This window comes from Perna viridis, chromosome 3, assembly GCF_037379345.1.
Source record: "Perna viridis isolate PV_CMFRI_1.1 ecotype Kerala chromosome 3, ASM3737934v1, whole genome shotgun sequence".
Classification (NCBI taxonomy): domain Eukaryota; kingdom Metazoa; phylum Mollusca; class Bivalvia; order Mytilida; family Mytilidae; genus Perna; species Perna viridis.
In genome coordinates, this window is record NC_142447.1 from 34,984,064 (window position 1) to 35,008,381 (window position 24,318).

Consider the following 24,318-nt stretch of genomic DNA (forward strand, 5'->3'; position numbering starts at 1 on the left):
CGCAGCGACCAGAGTTGAAGCTCCCGAACCAACAACACGCTGATGCCGTACAAAGACCGAATTAAAGATTTTACTCCGTCTATTATAATTAAACTGTCTGGCTCGACTAGATCTGTATTAGTCATTAAAGAGTACTTTTGTAACACCTTAAATGCAAATACTGGTAGAAACAGTGAATATGCTACAATCTCTAAAAAGTGTTTCATATTTCTCCTCACTGTTACCAACCACTGTTTAAAAAAAAAACAAAATAATGCTTTTTTTCATAAACTAGTCATGGATGACTACTTAACGTTATAAAAAAAATCATACGTAGGTAATAAAAACGCCATTATAATATAAATCGTTGTTTTGTTTTATTTTTCATGTTTGTTTGTTTGTGTTTTTTGTAATTAGGTTAATTTAAGTAGATGTTATATATTGAGATACAAGATTAAGAACAACTTGTTAAAAATACATGTAAAACATAAGTGGTATATGTACTACTTAGTGTTTAAAATAAACAAACTCAAATCAGGGATGCATAAAGAATATGTTTTATTAACAAATTAACCTACTTTCCCCAAAAAATAAATAAGATAATAATTTAAAAACAATAACAACAACAACAACAAACAAACAAAGAAACAAACAAAACAAAATATATACACAATATATCAAAAAGAAAAAAACATTGTAAAACCAGATCCTCTGATCTCAGTTTCCGCTGTATAGATGACGAATATCTACTGAAAAGGACCTCGTCTAAAATTACTCAAGATGACAAAAATAACGATCAAAGCACCGGATTCTGTACATTTATTTTAATAATGTTAAACAACCATTTAAGAGCAACAACTTATTGTTGGTACATGCAAACATCTAAACTACTATTTTTTTTCTTATGGAATTGTCATCCGTTCTAAATTTGAAAAAAAATTACATAGAATTTTCTGATAACTGCCAGTTGAAAATAAAAAAGGTTATCTATAATTAAGTACAAACTTGCCATTTACATAATGTTTGATATCTTTGTTATCCACACGTTAATCACACAAACCACTTTTGAAAGTCTTGATGTTCCGACCAATGAATCTTACAAATTTTCTAGTAGCATCTTGTCCAATTAGGAAAAAACATACAGTATATTTCAATGTAGTTGAATACGTCTCACCGATTACGCCATTAACTCATAGCTGTCCTTCGTCGTCATTTGGTATAGCATCTGCCTTGCGAACTTAAGTCCTTTCGACAACAAGTCTTTAATTTTAGCATTCAAAACGCGTCTGAAATCAGCAAATCTTCCATCTTTCTAATAAAGAAAGTTTTTCGTCGTGGACACGCATGTTCTTACAATGCCTAAAGAGACCACACACAATGTAATATAAAGATTTCGGTGGATAGTTTTCTCCGTTTTGTTTCCTCGCCTCCATAACAAATTTTTCAAGCCAATGGTTCATACATTCCGCGTCCATCATGCGTAACTCAATTACTGCATCCCCATTCTGCACACAAAACGATCTCTATTGGTTGAATACCCCCAGTGCCAATTTAGTGTTCTTTTTTATAAGCGTTCATGCTGTCATTTACAAGATTTGAAATTTCTTCATCAATGACGATTGTAGAAAAATAGTCTTTTGGATCCTAGTTATCCCCAAAGTTTAGTCCAAGTTCAAAAATGGCAGTTTTAAAGGGATCGAAATGATTCTCTTTGGTTATCAACGTCCTATTCTGAAATCGGAGAAAGGTAAACATTTTCTCTTTCGTCGTATAACCATTCTTGTAGCGTATGTCTTCCCTTTGACATTTGGAAATTTGTGGCAGACGTTCTCAGCAGAACAGGTCGTGCTGAAGTTTGGCGGGAAATAATAACATCACTGTAGCCGCGCCATTGTCATTAGCATATTTTACACACTGTATTATCTAGCATTGTCATTGGTCATATAACAAATTCTATATAGCATGCCTTCCTCATCAAAATTTTTAATGCACCCAAACGCTACGCGTTTTCGATGCATTAAAAATCTTAATTCGTAAGGGCTGTGCTGTATTAATATAACATGTTTTATCTTTCTCACAATAACACCGCTTCAGTACTATGTTAAGGAAAATCACCATAATTAGACCAGCCACGAAAAAAACAAGTATAAGAGAACTCATGTGTTGCCCTATAACTACAATAAAAAAAGGTATCAATAAGAAAAAAACAATAGATACAGCAAGCTATTAGAACAACATAAGTTTTCACTTACCTTAAAAAAAGCGGGAAAAGAAAAAAAAAACAAAATAATAAGCCTCGTGATTTATTAACTTCAAAATATCAATATATAAATATTACAGTAGCCTCACAATAGCAGCATTAGAACCAAATACAAGGAACAATCTAAATGAAAAAAATTAAAAAGTATTTAAACTAAAATTCGCCGAACGCAATACATAGATTGATTCTGAAATTATAACAATTTAGCATGACAGTTATTAAACCTTCATCATATATATTTGCCATAATCCTACATATAAGAATCTGAAAAATTCTCAACTATGTTTGAATTGTTAATGTATGGTAGTACAAGAAGCTCATCTAGATGTTTTGCAAATTTTACAGTTTTAAAAGCGTTGGGTATTTTTCAAGACTCTTCCATCTTTGCGTTATCGTCCTTGTACCAATTATGATTCGATGGAGCAGTGAAGTGAATAGAATCACATTCTCAGACGTTTGTACAATATTGATTTTATGTGACATGTATAGTTAATTTGATCCTCTATTCTACATAACAATATCTAGATGACCAGTCCTATACTACTACATACTAAGTTACAATCATAGATAATAGTATGTCCTACGAGGAGGAAAGAACGAAAGCTATATTTTATATAGCCTAGCAGATCGAGTGGTCTAGGGCGTTGAACATTGTGCAGACGATTTTGCAATAGATCTCAAAGCGGAACGAGTTAGAGTCCCACGGATGGGAACAACTAAAAATTTGCTTTGCAAATTTGACAGTTCTAAAACTCGTGGAAATTTTCATACTCGTACATCCTTACGTTATCTTTCCTGTATCAATTATGATCCGTAGAGCAGTGTAGTGAAAAGAGTCGTCACATTCTGAGACGTTTATATACTGTGAAAGTACTTTAATTCGTGAATACCAATTGTCGTGGATCAAGGACGAAAAACAAGTTCGTGGATTCTTCAATTCGTGGTTTTGAAGTTTTCAGTATACACACCAATATGGGAATATCTTATTCGTTAGGTATCAAATTTCATGGTGTGCCTAACCACGAAAACCACGAAAATTCGTACCCCACAAAAAGTACTTTAACACTATATCGTTATTTTAACATTTTATCTATAATCAGGTTGGAGATTTCTCTAGTTACTCTATATAGTTTCTGAACTGTTCGTTTTATGTTTGTTAACATAATCCTAGTGGCCTTAACCTTACATCTTTCATAATAAATGAATTAGTTTTCGTATTGTGCTGGTTTAAAAAGTCTTAGAATAATCCAGCAAAACAAAAAAGAAATGAACATCACTCATCGAACCTTAACTATTATATCTATCACAAAGTTTTTCCTAATGGTCTACAAATCAAAGAGCTCCCCCTGACTCCGGGTTATTTATCTACTACTTTTCTCCGCAGGTACGATCAGACCCTTTTTTCATTGTCCGTTAATGCTATTGATTCTTCTTAATCACTGTTGGGAATAACATCTTACTTTCTTGAATGATTATTGTACATCTGACCTCAATCAGTGGAACGAAGATCTCGATCCATCTAACAATGCAGTCAGACATTAACGCCTGCCTTGTTGACATTACTTTGAACGGAACAGAGAAACTGGATGACAAGAAGAAAATTTTTATCGGGATGGCATTTGAAAAATATCAACTTCACCCTTGCTTTTTGGAAAGAAGAAAACGTCGCTTTTGGGGTGTTTCTAGAAAAGCAGAGGACGTTTACCCTACCGGTGCACCTGGTCCATGCTCATAGTTTTTAGTGGAGTCCGAGTTGTTCATTTGCTTTTGTTACTTTGTATGTATGATTTTAGTTACTTCATGTTCTCTGTTGTGTATGTCTGTTTTCCATGTCTGAATTTTGTCCCTGGATTACATTATTTTGATTACCGCTATACCCCTGGTTCCCTTGATTACTCTTCAGGAAAAGACCTTCACCCGACAACATTGAATCTAGCACAGTTGTCAATATATCTTTAGGAAGAGGAAACATCTCTCTTGTCTTAAGGCCCCAATCTTTGTCCGATACCCAGAATGCTTAGTTGAAATAGTCACTACCGTCCTTAAATACAGCAATTTTACGATCAATGGAGACATTTTATACAAGTTAATGGAACTGCTATGGGAACCATAGTAGCCCCTACTTATGCCAACATTTTCATGGGCAAACTAAAATGACGACTTTTCGAGCCTTCATGTGAAAAACTACTGTCTTTGTATCGCTTTATTTATGATGTTGACATGAAACGGAACAAAAGCGACAATGATCTTGACAGCTCCAACAATCATGCAGACAACTTTCATCAAACTATCAAATTGATGCATAAAGTCTCTAAATCCAACATCACTGTTCTTGACAATTGCCACTGGTATTTATACCAAACAAACAATTAAACATAAATATCTGTCATTAATAAGCTGCCACTGGTCCGCTTGTACCAGAAGCATTCCATACAACCAGGATCTTTTAAATATTCATAACGAAATATTTTTCCTGCTGTTTTATTTGTGCTGAATCACTTTCATTATGTCATAAAGAAATGGTTACTACGTAGTGTGTGAGCAGTTACGTACAATTGATGTCGACAATATATATTTACACAGTACACAAATGATCCACAATTAACAATTTGGCACAATAACAAAGCGCCATTCATTTCGCAATGAAAAGAAAATACAGATATAATAATACAAATTTTACAGGATGTTTTAGTTAAACCATTTTAAGGCATCTTTATCGAAAATTGGATTGTACAACAGTAGCAATTAAACTTACAATATAATTTTTTTATGAAAGAACAATTGACTATCGAAAATTTGTAAAAGGTTAAGTCAACATGTATTTGGAAGACAATTTCACACATTACTACAGGTTTTATTTACCTTGATATTGGATCGTAAAAGGATTGATTGGCTTTCAATGACTTCCCATGGATCTACGGATACATCTGAAAATAAAATCACTTGAAATGACGATTTCGAGTCTGAACTATTTTCAAAAGCAAGGCAAGGAACTCAGACGAAGCAAAGAAAAACATAAAATATATATAGATTGCGAAAAAAAAGCATAAAAAGCTATAAAATCCTGAAGTAGAGGTCTTATTTGTGTAAACGATGATATCTAGTCATTAAAAAATAAATGAATTGTGGTTCATTCCTAAACACAGACTTTTCAGACTAAAGGCTATCTCTGAGTCAATCGACTATGTTCTTTGAATATGAAATTCGTCTTCTTTTTATTGTCAGTATCTTCTGACGAATGCATGTTTAATTTTGTATCCACCTAGCTTGAAGAATACTGACCATCTGGTTTTAAGTAAATAAAGCAAACTGTCGATTGCTTTTAAAATTAAGAAGAAAGAATGGGTTGAAAGAGTAATCAAGGGAACCAAGGTTATAGCGGTAATCAAAAGAATGTAATCCAGGGACAAAGACCAGACATGGAAAACAGACATACACAACAAAGAACATAAAGTAACTAAAATCATACATACAAAGTAACAAAAGTAAATGAGCAACTCGGAGCATGGACCAGGTGCACCGGTAGGGTAAGCGTCCTCTGCTTTTCTAGATACACCCGCCGAGTTGCTCATAAAAAGTCAAGTCCGGGGTAGACAAACGAGGAAAGGTGAACTATGACCCGTTGAATAAATCAGTTTTCATGGTGCTGATGGCTACATCATAACGATCCACGAGTTCATGATGACGACCATAAAACTTCTGTAGTGATGACTTCAATCTTGTAGCAACATAACCCTGTTCCAGAAACCTATTTGTTAGAGTTCTAGCGCGATACAAAAAGTCTGCGTAGTTTCGGCAAGATCTGGCATAACGTATGAGTTGTGATATGAACACTTCATACGCAGGAACCGAAGGGATGTTGCCACAGATGAAAGGAAAGTTTACAATTCTGAATGAAAAGTCATCACGTTTGTCGTAAAGTTTGGTCAATAGTTTTCCTTTACCATCGATTTCTAACTGTAGGTCAAGATATGAGGCTGACTTCACAGTGTCTGTAGTATCCTTTATCTCAAGTTCTTTGGGGTAGATGCGATGTATCAAATCCCCGAAATTAGGATTGTTTAAAGATAATACGGCATCAATATAGCGGAAACTGAGATTGAAGGATCTAGCCAAACGATATTCTTTCTTTCTGATCAAATCAGCTATAAAGTCAGCCTCATAATAGTGAAGAAATAGGTCAGTAAGTAAAGGAGCACAATTTGTTCCCATTGGTATGCCGACCGTTTGTTGAAAAACACGTCCACCACACTGGACAAAAAAATGATTGCTTACACTAACAGTGTATGAACGGAAGTGTTTAGTTTCTGATATATGTCAACACTGCGTTTGAATCATGTATATTTTCGTACAGTCAGTTCATTTTCGTGTACGTATGTTTGAAAAAAAATCATAAAACTAAAATTTATTCAGAAGATCAAAAGAACTGGCTAAACAATGTGCCTTCCTTTGGATCAGATCAGCAGTAAAGTCAGCCTCATAAGAGTGAAGGAATAGGTCAGCAAGTACAGTAAAACATACGAATTATTTTATACTATATTGTACTGTTTTCCCTTTGATCTTTTTGACGCATATTTCTCTATTTTACTACATGACAAGACATATCAAAACATTGAGATGGCTTGTGACGTTATCGGATCAATGAAAATGACGTTATACATCAACAGTATGCAGTTGCACACTATTGCGTGTCAACGGGTCATAGTTTTCCTTTCCCTCGTTTGTCTACCCCGGACTTGACTTTTTATGAGCAACTCGGCGGGTGTTTCTAGAAAAGCAGAGGACGCTTACCCCATCGGTGCACCTGGTCCATGCTACCAGTTTTTAGTGGAGTCCGAGTTGCTCAATTACTTTTGTTACTTTGTATGTATGATTTTAGTTACTTTATGTTCTTTGTTGTGTATGTCTGTTTTCCATGTCTGGTCTTTGTCCCTGGATTACATTCTTTTGATTACTGCTATAACCTTGGTTCCCTTGATTACTCCGTGACAAAGTAGTCTTAAAACTAAATATACATTAAAATTACTAAAAATGCATTTTTCTGATTCCCGATACTCTATATCTTAGGGTGCACTATATATTTACATTTAGGCGCACTGTTTCGCACACCAAGTTGACCAGGTCTATTTTTGTTAAACTTAAATTAAAAGTAGAAATTTGGTGGACATATATTGTTTATTTATACATAGACAGATGTAATATATATATAATGGTATCCAGAACGTTTTATGTTCTCTCCACAGCATTAGCTGGCTGATTTTCAAAAAACCTTATTTCGCACGAACTTTAGGAACTAAAATTGCGAGAAAGTGAATCAAAAATGTTTTGTTTTATTTTTCGCCTTTTCCACCTCCTTCATGTATGCTTTTATTTTGTGCTAGTTTCTAAGTGCCTGCTATTTTATAATATACAGTTATTAAATGGATTGTATGCAATAGACCAGAATATTTGTCCTGAGGTACTGAGAATGATCAAGTGTTCTATTGCACGAAGCCAACGGCCGAGTGCAATGGAACATTTGATCATTCTCAGTATTCTGGTCTATTGCATCCAAATGATATACCACAGCATACCTAAGTATTAGCAGCATTTGATACAAGTTCGGTGAATTAAAAGAGCTTCTAACTGATAAACTTGTTATCATAGCAGAAACTAAAATTGATCAAAACTTTTATTACAGTTTATTTTTTCAGACCGACGGATACAAGCTTCCGAGAAGAGGTCGTGATGACTAGAGAGGAGGAATTTTGATGTTGATAAACACTGACTTTGCATTCAGCAGTCGACAAGACTTTGAGTGTAAGATCATAGAAAATTTTAGTTCAGAAATATATTTTAATAACAACAAATCGTTAAATTTTGGAGTTCACAAACCTCCATCTATTTCTGACTTAGTTTTTTCAGAAAATTTTACAAAATATATAGATAAATGTAATGTAAACTATGACAACATTTAATATAAGATATTTGAATTTTGATACGCTACATGAGTTGAAATGTCAGAGCATGAATGATATAAGTGAAATTTTTTATCTATGACAATTAATTACAGATATACATGTTACAAAAAGGTTTTACACAATCTCTTGTATCATTCGAACAAACCGGAAAAATCTGTGTTTTAACACTCAAAACATTCCTACTGGTAAAAGCAACTGTCACAACATAATTGCAGTTTCTTTTAAAGGTAAAGTACACGATCAAAAGCAATAACCCATCAATTACAGAAGCTACAAAAAATTGACATCGATAAATTTAACACCGAAATACATCAGATTATTACCCCTGAAGATACACCAAAAGTGAAAGATGAGAATAAGATATACCTTAAATATGAACACAATTTCTATTTCTATGAAATACTGAACAAGCATGCTCAAGTAAAAAAAAGAAAACCAAGAAAAAACCATTACCATGTATGAATAGATAATTGTGCAAAGCCATTTACCAAAAAAAAAGAGATGTCATACATCTAATACACAAAAAAACGAAATTCAAAAACATGGGATAAATATCGAAAACAACCGGATCTGACAACCAAAAAAAAAACAGGTGGTGCAAAAAATAATGACTCAAACCATTTTTCTCCAAGAAGTGTTATTCTGGTGATAATAAAATTGTATTACAAGACAATCATAGAATTGTTAACTGAAGTTACTAACATTTCTTAATAACTTTCTTTAACGGTAGCGACAAAAATCAGTGAAGATGTGTATTTCGATCAATTCACAAGCCCTAGTATTTAGAATTATTAATATTAAGTCAGAAAGAGAAAATTTATGTACTTCATCTTTTGATTTTGAAAAGATTAATGAAAATGATGTAAATAAGAATTTTTTTGTAAAATGAATATTAAAGACAGCTACAGTTGTAGGTGGCTGCAGCTAAAATTGTGAAAAATTGTAAAACTCAAATCGTACTTCAGTTAAAAAAATTGATAAATTGTTCTAAAGATAGTGGATTTTTTCCAGACTGAAACAGTCTAACACCATTATATAAGAAAAATATCCCTTTGGAAAAATCTAATTACAGGCCTGTCAGTGTAATATCATTTTTTATTTCAAAAGTTTATGAAAAAATTTTAGAACTCAATTGAGCGAGAGTATTTTGATTCCATTTTTCACCCTCATGTATGTGCTTTACTGCATTTGTATCAAACTACAATACTGAGACTTATAGAAGATTGGCGATCAGCACTAGATATAACCTACTATGCTGCTGCAGTTTTAATGGACATGTCTTAGACGTTCGGCTGCCTACCTCATGAAATTTTGCTTAATAAATTATCAGCATATGGAGTTTCCAAGCTTTCAGTATTCCTCCTTCATCCCTACTAAACTAATCAAAATTGATAGTTCTTAGAAGTGACATTCATAAGGATGTGCCTCAAGTATTTATTCTTGGCCATCTTCTTTTCAATGTATTTGTCAATGATATCTTTTACTTCATCAGACATGGCACACTATATAACTATGCAGATGACGACATCTTATCTTTTGTTTCACCTGAATATGATGTATTAATTTCCACCTTAGACACTGAATCATTGGAGCTGATTGAGTAGATTAGAATAAATAAAAATGCAGGCTAATCTTGACTATTTTCTAGTCCTAGCAGTTGGTAAAGACTTTTGAAAAACAACCATGTACCAATACTAACTCTGCAAATTTGTATTGTGAAAATACTGTGAAACTATTCATATTGGTAATTTGTGTAGGAAGGCATCTCAGCAGCCTAATATATAAAACGTTTGGGTCCATTTTTGAGTATACTTACAAGACTCACAATTTTCCATACTTTCATTCTTAGCAATTGGTAAATCTTTGCCTTTTGGCATGGCAATACTATATTGGTAAATATTTTTAAAAAAAACTGGAAAGAGTCAAGAAAAAACATTCCGTTTTGTTTATAATGATATGTCTAGCTCATACGAAGAACTTTTGGATCGTGCCAAGATGCCTTCTCTGCATATTAGACCCCAAAGAACGATGGCTGTTGAAACTTTTAAAATCTTGAATGATTAATAGCTGCATGCAAACAGCTTTTTTTTTCTGCTCACTAGTGCTACACTGTGGTTGTGCATGAATCTTAATATAAGCGTAAAAAGCGCTTGTTACTGTGCTTTTTGTTTTATTGCCAATCTATATTTTATGGGGGTTTTTTTGTGTAGCTCATGTTTGTATGTGTTCGTAATTTGTTGTTCTATTGCTTTTAAACGATACATGCTTATTTGTATAAGCAGACTCTGTGCTTTGCATGTCTTGCGTACGTGATATATATGATCATTTGGTTAAAAGCTCACCAGAGCTTATGTTGTCCGTTGTTATGTGTATCGAATCTAAATAAAGGTTTCGTATTCATATTCGTAAATTATCACCTAGAAGCACGTTCATGTTTATGCATGTTTTCATAAGTTCATTCCAAAGGTCACATATGTTATTTGTTGTAATTTAATTCGTATTTTTAAATCATGTTCGAAACCTATTTTAATTTCATTTTATTGATTTTTTCAAAAGGTTACTTACCACTATAGTATAAGCGACCATGCAATATTCCGCGGCTAGTTGGTACCGGTGCATATAACAACAGACTGATAAGAAAAACACATGTCCCATTAACTTCAAATTAAAACAAGAGGCTCACATGAGCCTGAATCTCTCATCTAGTTAAACTTTCAAAGGCAATAACTCAAACATGAGTTGATCGACAATTTTGACTCCTGAAGATTGTGGTTGGACTTATCACAACTATCATTTCATCAATTGGAAATTTCATTCTGTCTATTATATTTTTCAAGTTATTGACTGAAAACTGCTGAAAACGAATTTTTTTCCTATCAAGGGCAATAACTCTTAAATCAAGTAGTCTGACAACTTTGATCCATGAAGACTTTTGGTGGCCTTATAATAAGAATAATTTCAACAATTAAAAGTTTCATTCTATCTAACACCGTTTCAAGATATTGGTTGAAAACTGTTAAAAAGTCATTTTTCACCACTCAAGGGCAATGACTCTTACATGGAGTCGTCTAACAATTTTGATTCTAGGAGAAATTTGTAGGCATTATAATAAAGATTATGTCAGCAATTGAAAAATATTGGCTTAACCTAACGATTTTGAAGATATATACAAGAAAAAAAATTACTGTCTGACTGCTATGTCCTATTTCTTAGTAACGGCGGCCATGTATTTTTTTTAATCGATAAAAAATCCAAATGTTCATTTTGTTTAGAATACCCTAAACACAAAAAAAACAACTTTCTTTGAATTTTGTATAATAGTTTCTGAGGAGAAGATTTTTGAAGGTGATAACATCAAAAACCTCAAAAACGTCCAAAAAGCAAGTAAAACATGGGTAAAAAGATTTTCACCCAGATTTTGACCACAGATCGAACTCATCATGCTGAATACTTTTATGTTATATTAGAATTGGTTAAATCTAATGGTTTTGGAGATATATGAAAAAATCTGGTGTCTGATCCCTATGTTCTGTTTTTAGAATGGCGGCCATGTTTTTTAACAGATCAAAACTCCAAACGGTCGTTTTGTACAGTCAGAATACTCTAAAGAACAACCATCTAAAGTTTCATCTAAATCCATTGAGTAGTTTCAGAGGAGAAGATGTTTGATGAAATTGTAAACGACGACGACCACCACCAAGTGATGGCAATAGCTCACTTGGCCTACGGCCAGATAAGCTAAAAAATGTGTGCTCCATGGTTTCTTTTGGTTAAAAAAGTGTTTGTCCCATGCCCATGTAAAGAGTGTATCTTCATTTCCATGTACTCTTATTTAGCATGTACATTGATTGGCAGATGTATTTAATTCTTTCAAAGACCCACATGATAAGCCCACAGGTACTTGGGATCGGGATTTTTTTATTTTATTTCATTTGTTCATTTATTTATTTTTATTTTATTGATTTATTTACAGTTATACAAAATTATGAGTCATAACAGCATAAATTGCACTTATACTATCCAGATGTAGTTTTCTGATATGTGGGGTCGACTGGTATGTCCTACCAGTCGACCCCCATACATCAGAAACATCATATAGATACTATAGGAGCAATATTTGCTGTCATAACACATAATTTCGTATTTTATTTTCTTTTTAACAATAAAAAAAGAAAGAAAGAAACCGACCCCAAGTACATGTGGTAAATACCGAGGACAAAAATTCAATAAATATTTTACAATTAATCCTACCCAAACAAAAAGAATGCTATTTTGTAATAGCTAAGTTTATAAAGATCTAAAAAAATTGTAGCATAAAATTATGAAATTAAATATTTAACGAATTCTTCATGTAGTCCACTTTTGGTGAAATTTAGGAGAATTCCAATTCTATTTTTCGCTCATTGTTTTCTAGGAACCGGTGTCGAACTGCCAGGTAGTTGTATGGCATTTTCAGCGCTTTTAGTGTAAACATACAAATAGTTGATGCATAGTCTTTCTCAGGTTAAACTTAAGGTAGAAGTTCCATAACACATAGAACTAAGTGAAGGTTAGTGCCGTGTATTCGAGAAACATGAATAGCCTTACGCAGTTCTGGCTATAATAAATGTTATTATATGTATTTTCCATTGAATCATTTTTCTATAACTTGGAAACGTCGTGCTATCGTGTTAGAACGTTCGCTAAGATATACATTTTTTTTCTTTTGAAATCTTCCCGTAAATTTTTGCCCTACGCTGGATTTTATCGCACGATTTTTTGCTTTGTGCTATTAAGTTCAAGATCAAATTCAAAATTTTCAATAAATTATTGATAAATGATGCATATTACAGTAACTTTTCGTTGTCTTACACTAATTTTGTCGATTTCGGATGTTTGTCCACTATTTCCAAAGTTGCAGCATAATTCTTGGTTAGAAATGAATCATCTTGGCCTTGTGGTAATGTTGGTTATTAATGTGCCTTTCTGGTGTTATTTTGTACTGAAATATACCGGAAATAATGAACCGTAATGGAAGCGAGAGGTTAAGCCCTAAAAGACCTGTTAAACACATCGTTCATTTTGAAATGTCTGTACCAATTTAGGACCATTACGATGGTTTTTCAACTTTTCGGTTTTTGCCTTGTTATTGCCATTTGTCAAATGGACGTTCTTTTAAAACTATTTCTTTTAACTACTGCCTAGAAATCAGTTCGGTAATTTAGTTATTACCCTTCATCTTAAATTGTCCACTAGTCCCCTGCTTTTGAAAATGGAAATAATGGGGTCGGTGGGTGGGCATTTCGTAAAATGTGAAAAACAGCTTTCATAGAAATAATTTGCATATTGATATGCACCTTTTATCGGACTAACCGGTACAGTAGACAGAAAAAACACAATGAACCAAAGATTCTTTCCAAAATCTACTTTTTCCAGAAAACAACAGGTTGTGTATAGACTTTAATACATTTCTTAAATACCAATATCTTTTTTATAGAATATCTTCCTGTCGATTCAATTCAGTAATTAATTCAAATGCCTTAATTTCAAAAACGTAGAAATAGCCTACATGATATTTAAACTGATTTTTAATATAATTTTCTGTTTGAATGTATACAAGCAGGATGTTTCAATCATATATCCTTACCAAGAATGCAAGAAACTTGATATGTTAACTTCGTGGGGGGGGGGGTGTTTGGGTAATAACGTCAAGGAACTTAATTAGTCTGTAGTATATCCAATTTACTATTTAATATTATTTAAGTTTGTTTGTGTTGTGGGTCAGTACACTGAATGTACAGTCTAGTTAGTACAATTCCATGCCTTCGAACTTCTTGGAATTTCATTAGCATATTTATTGTTGCCACAATCCTATGCTGTAATTGATATACATTCGACGTCAGTATAAAACTTCATGGACTACTCGCTAAATGAGGATACCTACAATGCGAGCGATTTTAAATAAAGATTAGACATTTTATTACAATAACATCAAGTAATAAGTTTACGAACGTATGGTTTTAAGTACAGAAGGCTAAAAGCACTGAATATACATCGTATAAATATGTTGATTTTGTATTTAGGCTTATTAAAAACTAGATATTAAGGAGAAATAAGTGTCTACTAGAATCAGCTTCCTTTTACATATTTAATAGAAAAGGAACAAATATGGTGAAACGCAACAAATGCGCTATCAAATAACCTAAATAAAAATAGTAAATACTTATAGAGATAACTTAAAGGTCTTCAAAAAGTACAAACGTACGTTTAAGTAAGGTCTGAAAGACCCCAACAACAAAAGTAATAAAATCCACGATAACAGAACGATGACATTTTTTTCAAAATCAAACAAAAAGGTAATATAACGACACAAATACATGTAATTGACGAACATCTCCTGACTTTTGAAAGGCGCATGAAAACTGCGGTGTAGTTAAAATAGTTTTATCTAGCCTTAACCAGACCCTTAATTGTAGTGGCAAACATTTACTGAAACAACGAACAAATGCACCTTCAATTTTACTCAATAACACGTGGAATGAAGGGCGGCCGGACAAATCTATCAATATATATTCGCACTCAAAGTTGGGGTGTAAGTATGTCTCCTTTCCTTGTTTTTGATAAGTGCTTTATGAGGTTCGCTTTGTTTGTACGGTGCCTATGGATTTTTGCTCACTAACTTAAGGAAACAAGAGACTTACTTTAAGGTGGTTAACCTAGCTTTGTAATTTCGGATATTTTAATGTAAAACATAAAACAGTTTTGAAAATAAAAAGTCTTCTGCAGGTTAAACATGAGATAAAGGGTCAAGAAGACTTTGATCATTGAAAAATATACATTGATGCCTATAAGAGATATCCCAACGATTGTCTCAATTCTGTTTACAATAATTTTGTCAAACTAGCAGTTTCAGTCATATGTAAACAAGGATGGTAAGTTGTTAAATTATAATTAAAAATTATAATTATGGAACATCTAAAATATATGTGAAAAAATAACGGTATGTACAGAACTGTTTAAACAATAGTAGACTGTATTCCATAATCTCTCATGTAACACAGTAGTCATTTATTGAAAATAAATCTGTATTTGACAAAAACACAAAAACCATGGTTAGAGAGAGGGAGAGCTAAACTGTATAAGCAAGACCAACATCATTTAAGAGGTCCGCAATTGCAAATACGTGCTTAAGTTTCCATCACACCAAGATGCCAAAATGAAATATTTAGATAGAATTAATTTATTCTTTGACATTAGTGGCTTTTCATTTTCAATACCTTCTCCTTAATTGCCAAATGTAATTCCATCATAAGCGGGAGAGGTATCCTATGCACAACAGCTTGTATGAATTTCAGGTAGGAACTGTGAAATTATTTAGTTTCGCAATGTGTTGATACTATTACAGCTTTAAGTTACTAAAATCATTTTTTGACGGCACTAAAAGATTAATCAAGTGAACCAAGATTGTAGCAGACATCAACAGAAACAATCCAGTGACAAGGAACAGAAGGGAAAACAGACACACACAACAAAGAACATAAAACAACCAAAATAAAACGTACTAAGAATTCCACTAAAAACTATGAGTATGGACCAGGTGAACCGGTAGGGTAGAATTAATCTACTATTATAATATGTAGTGTAACCTTTGTTTCGTTTGTTAAACATGTTAAACAGTAAAACAAACCCCAGCTTCTTAAAGATGACAAAGAATAATCAGGGAACCAGGGTTATAGCGGTAATCAAAACAATGTAATCCAGGGACAAAGACCAGACATAAAAAAACAGATATACACAGCAAAGAACATGAAGTTACTAAAATCATACTTACAAAGTAACAAAAGCAAATGAGCAACTCGGACTCCACTAAAAACTGGGAGCATGGACAAATATATACATTGATAACTGAATGTTGCAACAAATACTGACTTGTGAATTAACGGACAGCAAGCCAAGTGGCACTAATACAATGTTCTCTTATAACTTCTAGTTTTACTAATTAAATCATAATTTATTCTACTGTAAGCTGTTCATCTATGTCATGCATTAAAGATATAGATCAGTAAATCGTAATTTCCAACGGTAGTACCTGCGAACTAGGTTAGGTACGGGACAGCACGAACATCATTACCCGCGAAAAAAAAATCAACTACTGTAACTGAATTAATTAAAGAGTAACAGTAGCACAGGGTGTAAACTGAAAGTAATTTACAGAAACAGAAAATGTATAAATGTAATGCACCTCGGGTCGCAGTTTGATACGATCGCAGAGGTCTAACTCTAAACAACTGGGGCAAGTATTAGGATTATATCTACGGTTGCTGCAACTTCAATGTGTTTTTGATTTATAATGCAGTGTTCTGGAACAGGTTGAATTATGCAATTATACTATAATTTTGACTTTTGTCTATTACGGTTCAACATGTACAATCTAAATACGCAGGTATATTTTGCATGTCAAATAAACTTGCAATTCTTTCTGGAGAAAAATAGTTTTACCACCAACAATATCATTATTAAATGTCACAAATAATTCTAATGCTAATATTATAGAACTGTCATGAAGTATTGACTATCATTATTTGTTCCAGGTCACCTTGCTAAGATAATTTAACAACTAAAATATTTTATATTCTTTATATTATTTTAGTATTTCAACTACTTTTATTCATCAAGTATTATTATGATACAAAATGATGTTTTAAAACCGATTACCCATTCTCCTCTTTCAAAATCCTCATTTTTCATTTGTTATCACTATTTCCCTTTCCCCAATATATCATATAATAATTAAAAATCTAAGACTTTACTACTAATAACTAAATTTCACATACGTGACATACTTTACCTCTATTACTCTTTTTCAACAAGACATTTTTCGCTTTACGATGATGAAAAGGATAATACCAAAAATGATAATAACGCCAATAATAGATAAACAGGCTATCAGAGCACTACTTGTTTCAACTTCATCTGGAAAGGATAATAAAGGACCGTGTAATTTTCTGGATACATTAATAAACCTCACTAGAATGACACTAACGCGTAGATTAATTCAATGACTTAAAAACAATATGACTTATAACAATCAAGAATATCAAATGTTTATCTATTTATAATCGGGGTACAATACCCTTAATAGAAATTCTGAATGCATTGGTACTACTTTTAGTACAATAATACATATTTTTGCAACTCTAGGTCTAAAATTATGAATATCTTTCTGGGATGCCTTTAGTTTTATCCACTTCCACTACTTTACCATCAGTGGACATCTGGGTAATATTTTTGACACCGTGTAAACTCTATGTCAATACGTGTAGAAATTTAAATGATCCGGACATCTTCATGTAGGTTTTTTGCAATTCATGAGAACGTACTAAAAGTGATTTTTATTGATTAAAAAAAGGAAAGAAAGAAAGATGTGAAACATTTAGAGATTCATAAAACTAAACATCTGATTGGTAACAGGCTTTACAAATCTTCTAAGGAGAATGTTCACCTGAATTAGTTCATTATTTTTTTCTTCCGCCTTGTTATTAAAAACCACTAAGTATTAAAATTTCAAAATATCTTATGTCATTGTTACAATGAGATACCTGTCATATGTAATCAACACTTCATAATTTCCTTCCGATCGCATTTTAAAAAGGCTGGCTTAGCACAAAATGTGTTAATTTATTCGTACCTTGTCAAATCGAGAGAACAAACATATACTAGAATTAAAACTTTACAAAGTAACAAACGTAAATGAGCAACTCGGACTCCACTAAGAACTGGAAGCATGGGCCAGGTGCACCGGTAGGGTAACCGTCCTCTGCTTTTCTAGAAACACCCGCCGAGTTACTCATAAAGAGTCAAGTCCAGGGTAGACGAAAGAGGAAAGGAAATCTATGACAGAAAATAGAATTATAATACAGTTAAGTTACCTTCACGTGAAAATTTGATGATGAATGGATTAATTGATTCACAATGACTTCCAATGTATCTTCTTGTACATCTGAAAGTGATATCACATGCAACAACGACAAATAAGGTATATCATACCCATTACTGTTTGACATGATATTAGGTAAACAAACTTTAGAGTCTTACTTTAGAAAAAACACCGAAATTGTATTCGAGATACCGGAGAATTTTTACAATATTTCAAATAGAAATCATAGGGATTTTATACTTGTTACGTGCACAATTTATAAAGCTTGTATAAAAAAAAATTCTGTAAAACATGAAAGTACTATTCATATATTGTTTTATATTTCAAAACCAAATTTAGGGGTCATCGAACAATTAATGTCGTATGTGAAGAAAACAATAATAGAAAATTGTTTAAACTTATTTCCGGTCGAAACTTTCTGACGACGCTGCATATTTTATATATTTGATGATTGTGCCCCTGTGTGTATGAACGAACCAGAGAAATATAATGTAATGCAAATTATAATCTCCGATATACCCCATGAAACAATGCTATCAATGTTCATTAAAATCCTGACTGTCAAATGGAGAAATAATTGTAACGGTTAATTTCAAGTGTTTACAATGCATATCAAATCATTACTTGCATGCAGTAGCATAAGATTTAAATACAGCATAAAACTGAAACATCTAGGCAATATCAATGATAAAATGATTACTTTTTGTGTTTAAGGTGTGTCTATTATTACTGTCTCATTGAGAAAATTATCACATGCTAGAAATCCGATACTCACGCACACTGAACCGTTCTATATCCTATATCTGTGGCAAAACATGAACCACCATTTAAACAGTCCATAGTATTTGTCTCATTTACTGTACAAGGTGTTCTGTGATTAATATTGCCTATCGTTGTTAACTCGACATCATTTGGTTGTGCGTTATTGTTAGATCTTGAGCAAGCCTCTGCAAAACATTTAAGAAGATGGGAAGAAACAAACAATACAATAATGAGTAAAATGTGTGCTGACCCATACTCCCATCTAATTGCATGTCTTGTACAAGAGAAGAAATTTCTCTCGAGCGTTATAAACTTATCGTGGTGAAAATATTTTGTGATGACAACCGGAGGTCTTTAGATGAGATAAGCTTCATTTAAAATCTGCATTATTAAGCTACAAAACATGTACGAAAGAGCCCATAAATTTTCCTCATGGTGCAGATAGATATACCGTTACTATTCATAAGCTCATGAACGACCATAAACATCTTTACTGATGAGTAATCCTGTAGCAAAATAACCCTGTTTCAGAAGCCTAACTGTAATAAGTCTAGCACGGTACAACAAGTCCGCGTAGTTACGGCTCTGGCATAACGTATAACTTGTAATATGAAAACTCCATACGCAGGTGCCGGAAGACAGATAACTACATATATATACAGATAATAACAAGCATTCTCATAGTGTGGCATGGCAATACAAAGTCCCGGACAGAAAATCTGTCGAAGAGAACATTATGCAAACCATGTATAATTTGGGACAGCGAACCCTTTACTCAAGAGTGGTGGATCGCTACGGTGTATCCATCTGCACCATGAAAACTTCTTTGTTCAACGTGTCATAGCTTTCCTTTCCTCTTTCGCCTACCCAGGATTTGACCTTTTATGAACAACTCGGCGGGTTTTCCTAGAAAAGCAGAGGACGCTACCCTACCGGTGCACCTGGTCCATGTCCCCAGTTTTCAGTGGAGTCCGAGTTTGCTTTTGTGATTTTGTATGTATGATTTTAGTTACTTTATTTTCTTGGTCGTGTATGTCTGTTTTCCATGTCTAGTCTTTGTGCCTGGATCACATTCTTTTGATTACCGCTGTAACCTTGGTTCCCTTGATTACTCTTTGACTAGAACAGTGCAACAAACAATGTCGACCAGCATTAATTTTCATACCTAACTCCTCAAAAAAATTAAGTAACGGAATGAAATTCGAAATTGAAATTCATGGGAAAACAATGCACAAAATGTCAAATGTATATCTGCAAGATTCCACGAAACTAAGTGCGGAAAACTAAGTTTTTGTAATATAGTTTATGCTCGAGGGCCGTAACTCAGCAAAAAATCAACGAACTGGGAAAAAATTCGAAAGCGCACGGTAACTTGCGATAGTAAAGCAAATGTATCAAACGTATACCAGCAAGCATGGAAAATTGATTTTTGCATTAACTTTCCAAGTCCAAGTATATAACTCAACAAACGGACCGGAACATTGTTTTTAAATTGTCTGTAACTTGTCATGTTTGAACAATATACCCAATGTATAATGTATATCAAAAAACTATACGAAAACTAATTTGCCGGACTAACCGGCGCAGTGCAAAGCTTTAATCCTCTTCGCCAAAAATTGCCTATATGGTCTAAATTGAACACTACAACCGTTGAAATTCGGTAGGTTTCACACAGATTTAGAATACGAGTAACTGGGACGGAAAAATCCTCCACAGTCATGGATTTATCTTATTTGACATAAGTACGAATTTTCAATTCCATTCTATTTAGAATACACGCATGTCAATATCTGGCTAAAAAGACCTCAAAATAGTATGCACGTGTGTAACAAAAGAGACCCATTCGTAGATGTTACCGTGTATGCACTCACAAAACAAAACTGAATGGTTGCTTGTTGGCTTCTTTTTTCAAATTAGAAATGGTATCTATTATTGTAAAATAATAAATTATCATCACGTCTATCATCCTTACATTTCCATTGATAAACGTGATTTACCTGTGGTATCTTTTAACAGAAGAATGTACAGGTATAGCGGTATTAAAATCACAGTCCTGCTTGGGTAGCCCCTCATTTTCAGTGCAATCCACAGCCTGGAAAAACAAAAATCTTTGACCAGCTGCTACAACACATCAAAATCAAAACAAGTGTAGTTAATTTCGAAGTAAGGGTTTTTCGCGTACGTTTGGTTCCTCATCTCTGTATTTTAAAATTTGAATCTTAATCAACATACCACCTGTACTTATCCGAAAAAGTTCATAAACTTACTTCCTTGTCATACAGTCGTCCAATTTCTTATCTTGATGCCACGTGTTTCAAGGGAGGATGTTAATAAACCTTTGGTCTTTATACAATAAAATATGTTCAGTGCATTCAATGTTAAATGTGTTGATATGGCAATTATAGCAATTACAACACTGAATAAGTTCTTGAATTTTCACAAAAAATATGGTCTATACATTCAATATATATCAAAATTATCAATGAGGTTCCGCTTTAATATATGCCTGCCAACCCATAGGATTATATGAATGACATTCCAAAGTATTTTCATTATAGATAAAAGACAATTGAATGATAAGTGCAATAAGAAATGACTGATCAACAACAACAACAAAACACTTTGTATGATGGTAATAAAACATAAAATATTTGCATTAAAATTTGCAATACCTTTCTTTCAACATCTATCCCACATATGCTGTAAATATTTTAATATGATATCAAATTACCTATATTCCTGGTAAGGAGGTGAAGTTAAACTTCCCCAGTGTATATATATATAAATCGACAAAGACATTTTAAAATTCAATTGAAATTATTTCTATATAATTAACTGAGGGTTTATACAGTTAGGGCAATCACGTGAATAGTTTAAACGAATTGTATAAAAAAACAATGATCTTTTTCCAACAGCTGACAATTTCAAAACAAAAGGCATTATATGAATGAAACAATTATATATTTAATGAAATACAGTAATGTTATATAAATATATCATAAAATATTATTAAGTTTCTCCTAAGAGTATTCAAGAGGACCAAGATTCTAGCGGAAATCAAAAGAATATAATCAAGAAACAGACACAAACAACAAAGAATATAAAATAATCGAAATAAGACATGCTAAGTAAAAAAAATAAATGTGCAACGAGGACTTCACTAAAAACCGTGAGCATGGACTAGGTCACCGGAAGGGTAAGCGTCTTCTGCTTTTCTATAAACACCCGCCGAGTTGCTCATAAAAAGTCTAGAGTAGACAAAAGAGGAATGGAAAACTATGACACGTTTATCAAATCCATGTTCATAGGGCAGATGGATACAACATAACGATCCACGAGTTCATGATGACAACCATAAAACTTCTGCAGTGATTACTTAGTTCGAGTCCCGCGGAGGGAACGACCAAATTTGGTTCTCACATTGATGGGAATTTCTCAGACCTTTATATATAGATGTAGGTCGGTCTACATGATACCACTTTTCGATAATTGCTTTTGATATTTTTGCGGTCATCATGAGTATAAGTATTGCAAATAACACATATAGACTCAAACACTATATATTATCGTGAAATATTTAAGAAAGTAGTACTTTATACAAATAGGTAGTTATATGGTGAATTACTGGCTTTAGATTATATGAGAGGTAAGTTTTGAATTTAAAATAATCGTGTATACTGTTACATCTATTGGATTGTGTTTCTTTTATGTCCCCTCACCGAAGTTGGCAAATACTTTGTTTTATACTTTTTTTTTATTAAAAATAGATTCGTTATTTACGTACAAATCCTCCAAAACGTCTGAATAGCATGAAATCAATCTTGGCACATCAATAGATCAACTAATGTGCACATACTAAATGAAATTTCAAATTTCACATGGCTGCCTTTCAAATTTAAAGAAAAAAATAAATCGTAAAAATATTGAAAGAAAGTTGAAACTTGGCTTGAAATTAAACAAAAACACATTGAGGCTTAGAAATTGATTTCAGGTGTCCATATCACAATGGGGAGTTCGGAAAACATCTGCAAGGAATGTTTCATAGATGTTAATGGTCGGTATGTAAGTTTAATATGTTAGACTTCTACACACATTATGATATCTGTAATTTTATTCTGATCCGTAATATCTGTCAAAATATGTCATTTCGGATTTTTCTTCCTTTGGTAATGAACCAGATCTCAAAAACAATGTGCGGACCACCCTATCTTGTGCAAAATGGTATCCTACCAGAATGTACTGTGAGTTTTGATATGTTTTCCACAATTGCAATTGTTGAACACCATTATTTTCATTGTAGATTTCAAAAAAAAAATATGTTGTGCATCGTTAATCGTCATTGTTAATATACTCGCATATTAATGTTCAGAAAGTGTACAATCTTTGCATGCGAATCTGTAAATTTCTAGTGGTTTAGGATCTATAAAAATAGGACTCATCATTTACTTGTACACGAATACTACAATATATCAACTTTGATTTCTCCATTTATTGTGATAATATTCTGAATAGTCTATCAGAAGATGTTTAGGGAAAAGTAGCCACAATGAATAATAAGTATCAAACTATATCAACTACAAGATAGATTTGCCATGACTCTAGATGGCAAGTAGTTGTTTTCATTAATTGGTAGCACATTTTTAAGGTTTCGATATTGAATTTAAAACGCCAATTTGATACGAAATGTATGTCAACATCTTCAATGTAAAGTGCACGTTGCAGTACCATCAATCATCAGTTTGCGTTTAATAACTTTTAGTTAGCTTTTAGGTACCGATCCATATAGAATTCAAACACTTCCAATGGTAGAAATGAATCTAGGTGAAAAAGAAACAACACCGAACAAATTTGCATTGTTATCTACCTGGGCCATATTTTTGCACGATGAGGTCCTTTCTGCGATCAGATCTGTATTTTAAAATTTGAATCTTAAATCATCATACCACCTGTAGTTATCCGAAAAAGTTCATAAACTTACTTCCTTGTCATAGAGTCGTCCAATTTCTTATCTTGATGTAACGTGTTTCAGGGGAGGATGTTAATAAACCTTTGGTCTTTATACAATAAAATATGTTCAATGCCTTCAATGTTAAATGTGCTGATATGGCAATTATAGCAATTACAACACTGAATAAGTTCTTGAATTTTCACAAAAAATATGGTCTATACATTCAATATATATCAAAATTATCAATGAGGTTCCGCTTTAATATATGCCTGCCAACCCATAGGATTATATGAATGACATTCCAAAGTATTTTCATTATAGATAAAAGACAATTGAATGATAAGTGCGATAAGAAATGACTGATCAACAACAACAACAAAACACTTTGTATGATGGTAATAAAACATAAAATATTTGAATTAAAATTTGCATTACCTTTCTTTTAATATCTATCCCACATATGCTGTAAATATTTTAATATGATATCAAATTA

General features: G+C 32.9%; 1 protein-coding gene and 1 pseudogene across 8 annotated transcripts; both read right to left on the reverse strand.

Annotated features, from left to right (window-relative positions):
* Positions 1–520: 520 nt before the first annotated feature.
* LOC148622012 (uncharacterized) lies at positions 521–13,167 on the reverse strand (annotated as a pseudogene). Its single transcript, XR_015920531.1, has 3 exons — positions 13,051–13,167; positions 9,500–10,829; positions 521–5,166 (listed from the first exon to the last, which is right to left on the reverse strand). The product of XR_015920531.1 is annotated as an uncharacterized LOC148622012 (transcript).
* LOC148622013 (uncharacterized) lies at positions 10,821–24,310 on the reverse strand. Of its 7 annotated transcripts, none has more exons than XM_088571483.1 (6): positions 21,550–21,639; positions 20,875–20,969; positions 18,891–19,062; positions 18,108–18,178; positions 17,027–17,151; positions 10,821–13,180 (listed from the first exon to the last, which is right to left on the reverse strand). In XM_088571483.1, the coding sequence occupies exons 1-5, from the start codon at positions 21,561–21,563 to the stop codon at positions 17,042–17,044; spliced, it is 462 nt and encodes a 153-aa protein (XP_088427609.1). In that variant the 5' UTR covers positions 21,564–21,639; the 3' UTR covers positions 10,821–13,180; positions 17,027–17,041. The 7 variants fall into 7 exon arrangements, with proteins under 7 accessions (XP_088427609.1, XP_088427612.1, XP_088427611.1 ...); XM_088571486.1 differs by lacking the exons at positions 10,821–13,180; positions 21,550–21,639 and adding exons at positions 13,189–14,118; positions 24,261–24,310; XM_088571485.1 differs by lacking the exons at positions 10,821–13,180; positions 21,550–21,639 and adding exons at positions 13,189–14,118; positions 23,856–23,874.
* Between the last annotated feature and the right edge of the window lie 8 nt (positions 24,311–24,318).

What these genes read in the sequence shown, in the direction of transcription:
- LOC148622013 (XM_088571483.1), bottom strand. An exon ending in TCTGTTAAAAGATACCACAG is followed by an intron (nt 19,063 to 20,874) that starts GTAAATCACGTT and finishes AATGTTTTGCAG; the next exon opens with AGGCTTGCTCAAGATCTAAC. An exon ending in CATCAAATTTTCACGTGAAG is followed by an intron (nt 17,152 to 18,107) that starts GTAACTTAACTG and finishes TATCCTTTCCAG; the next exon opens with ATGAAGTTGAAACAAGTAGT.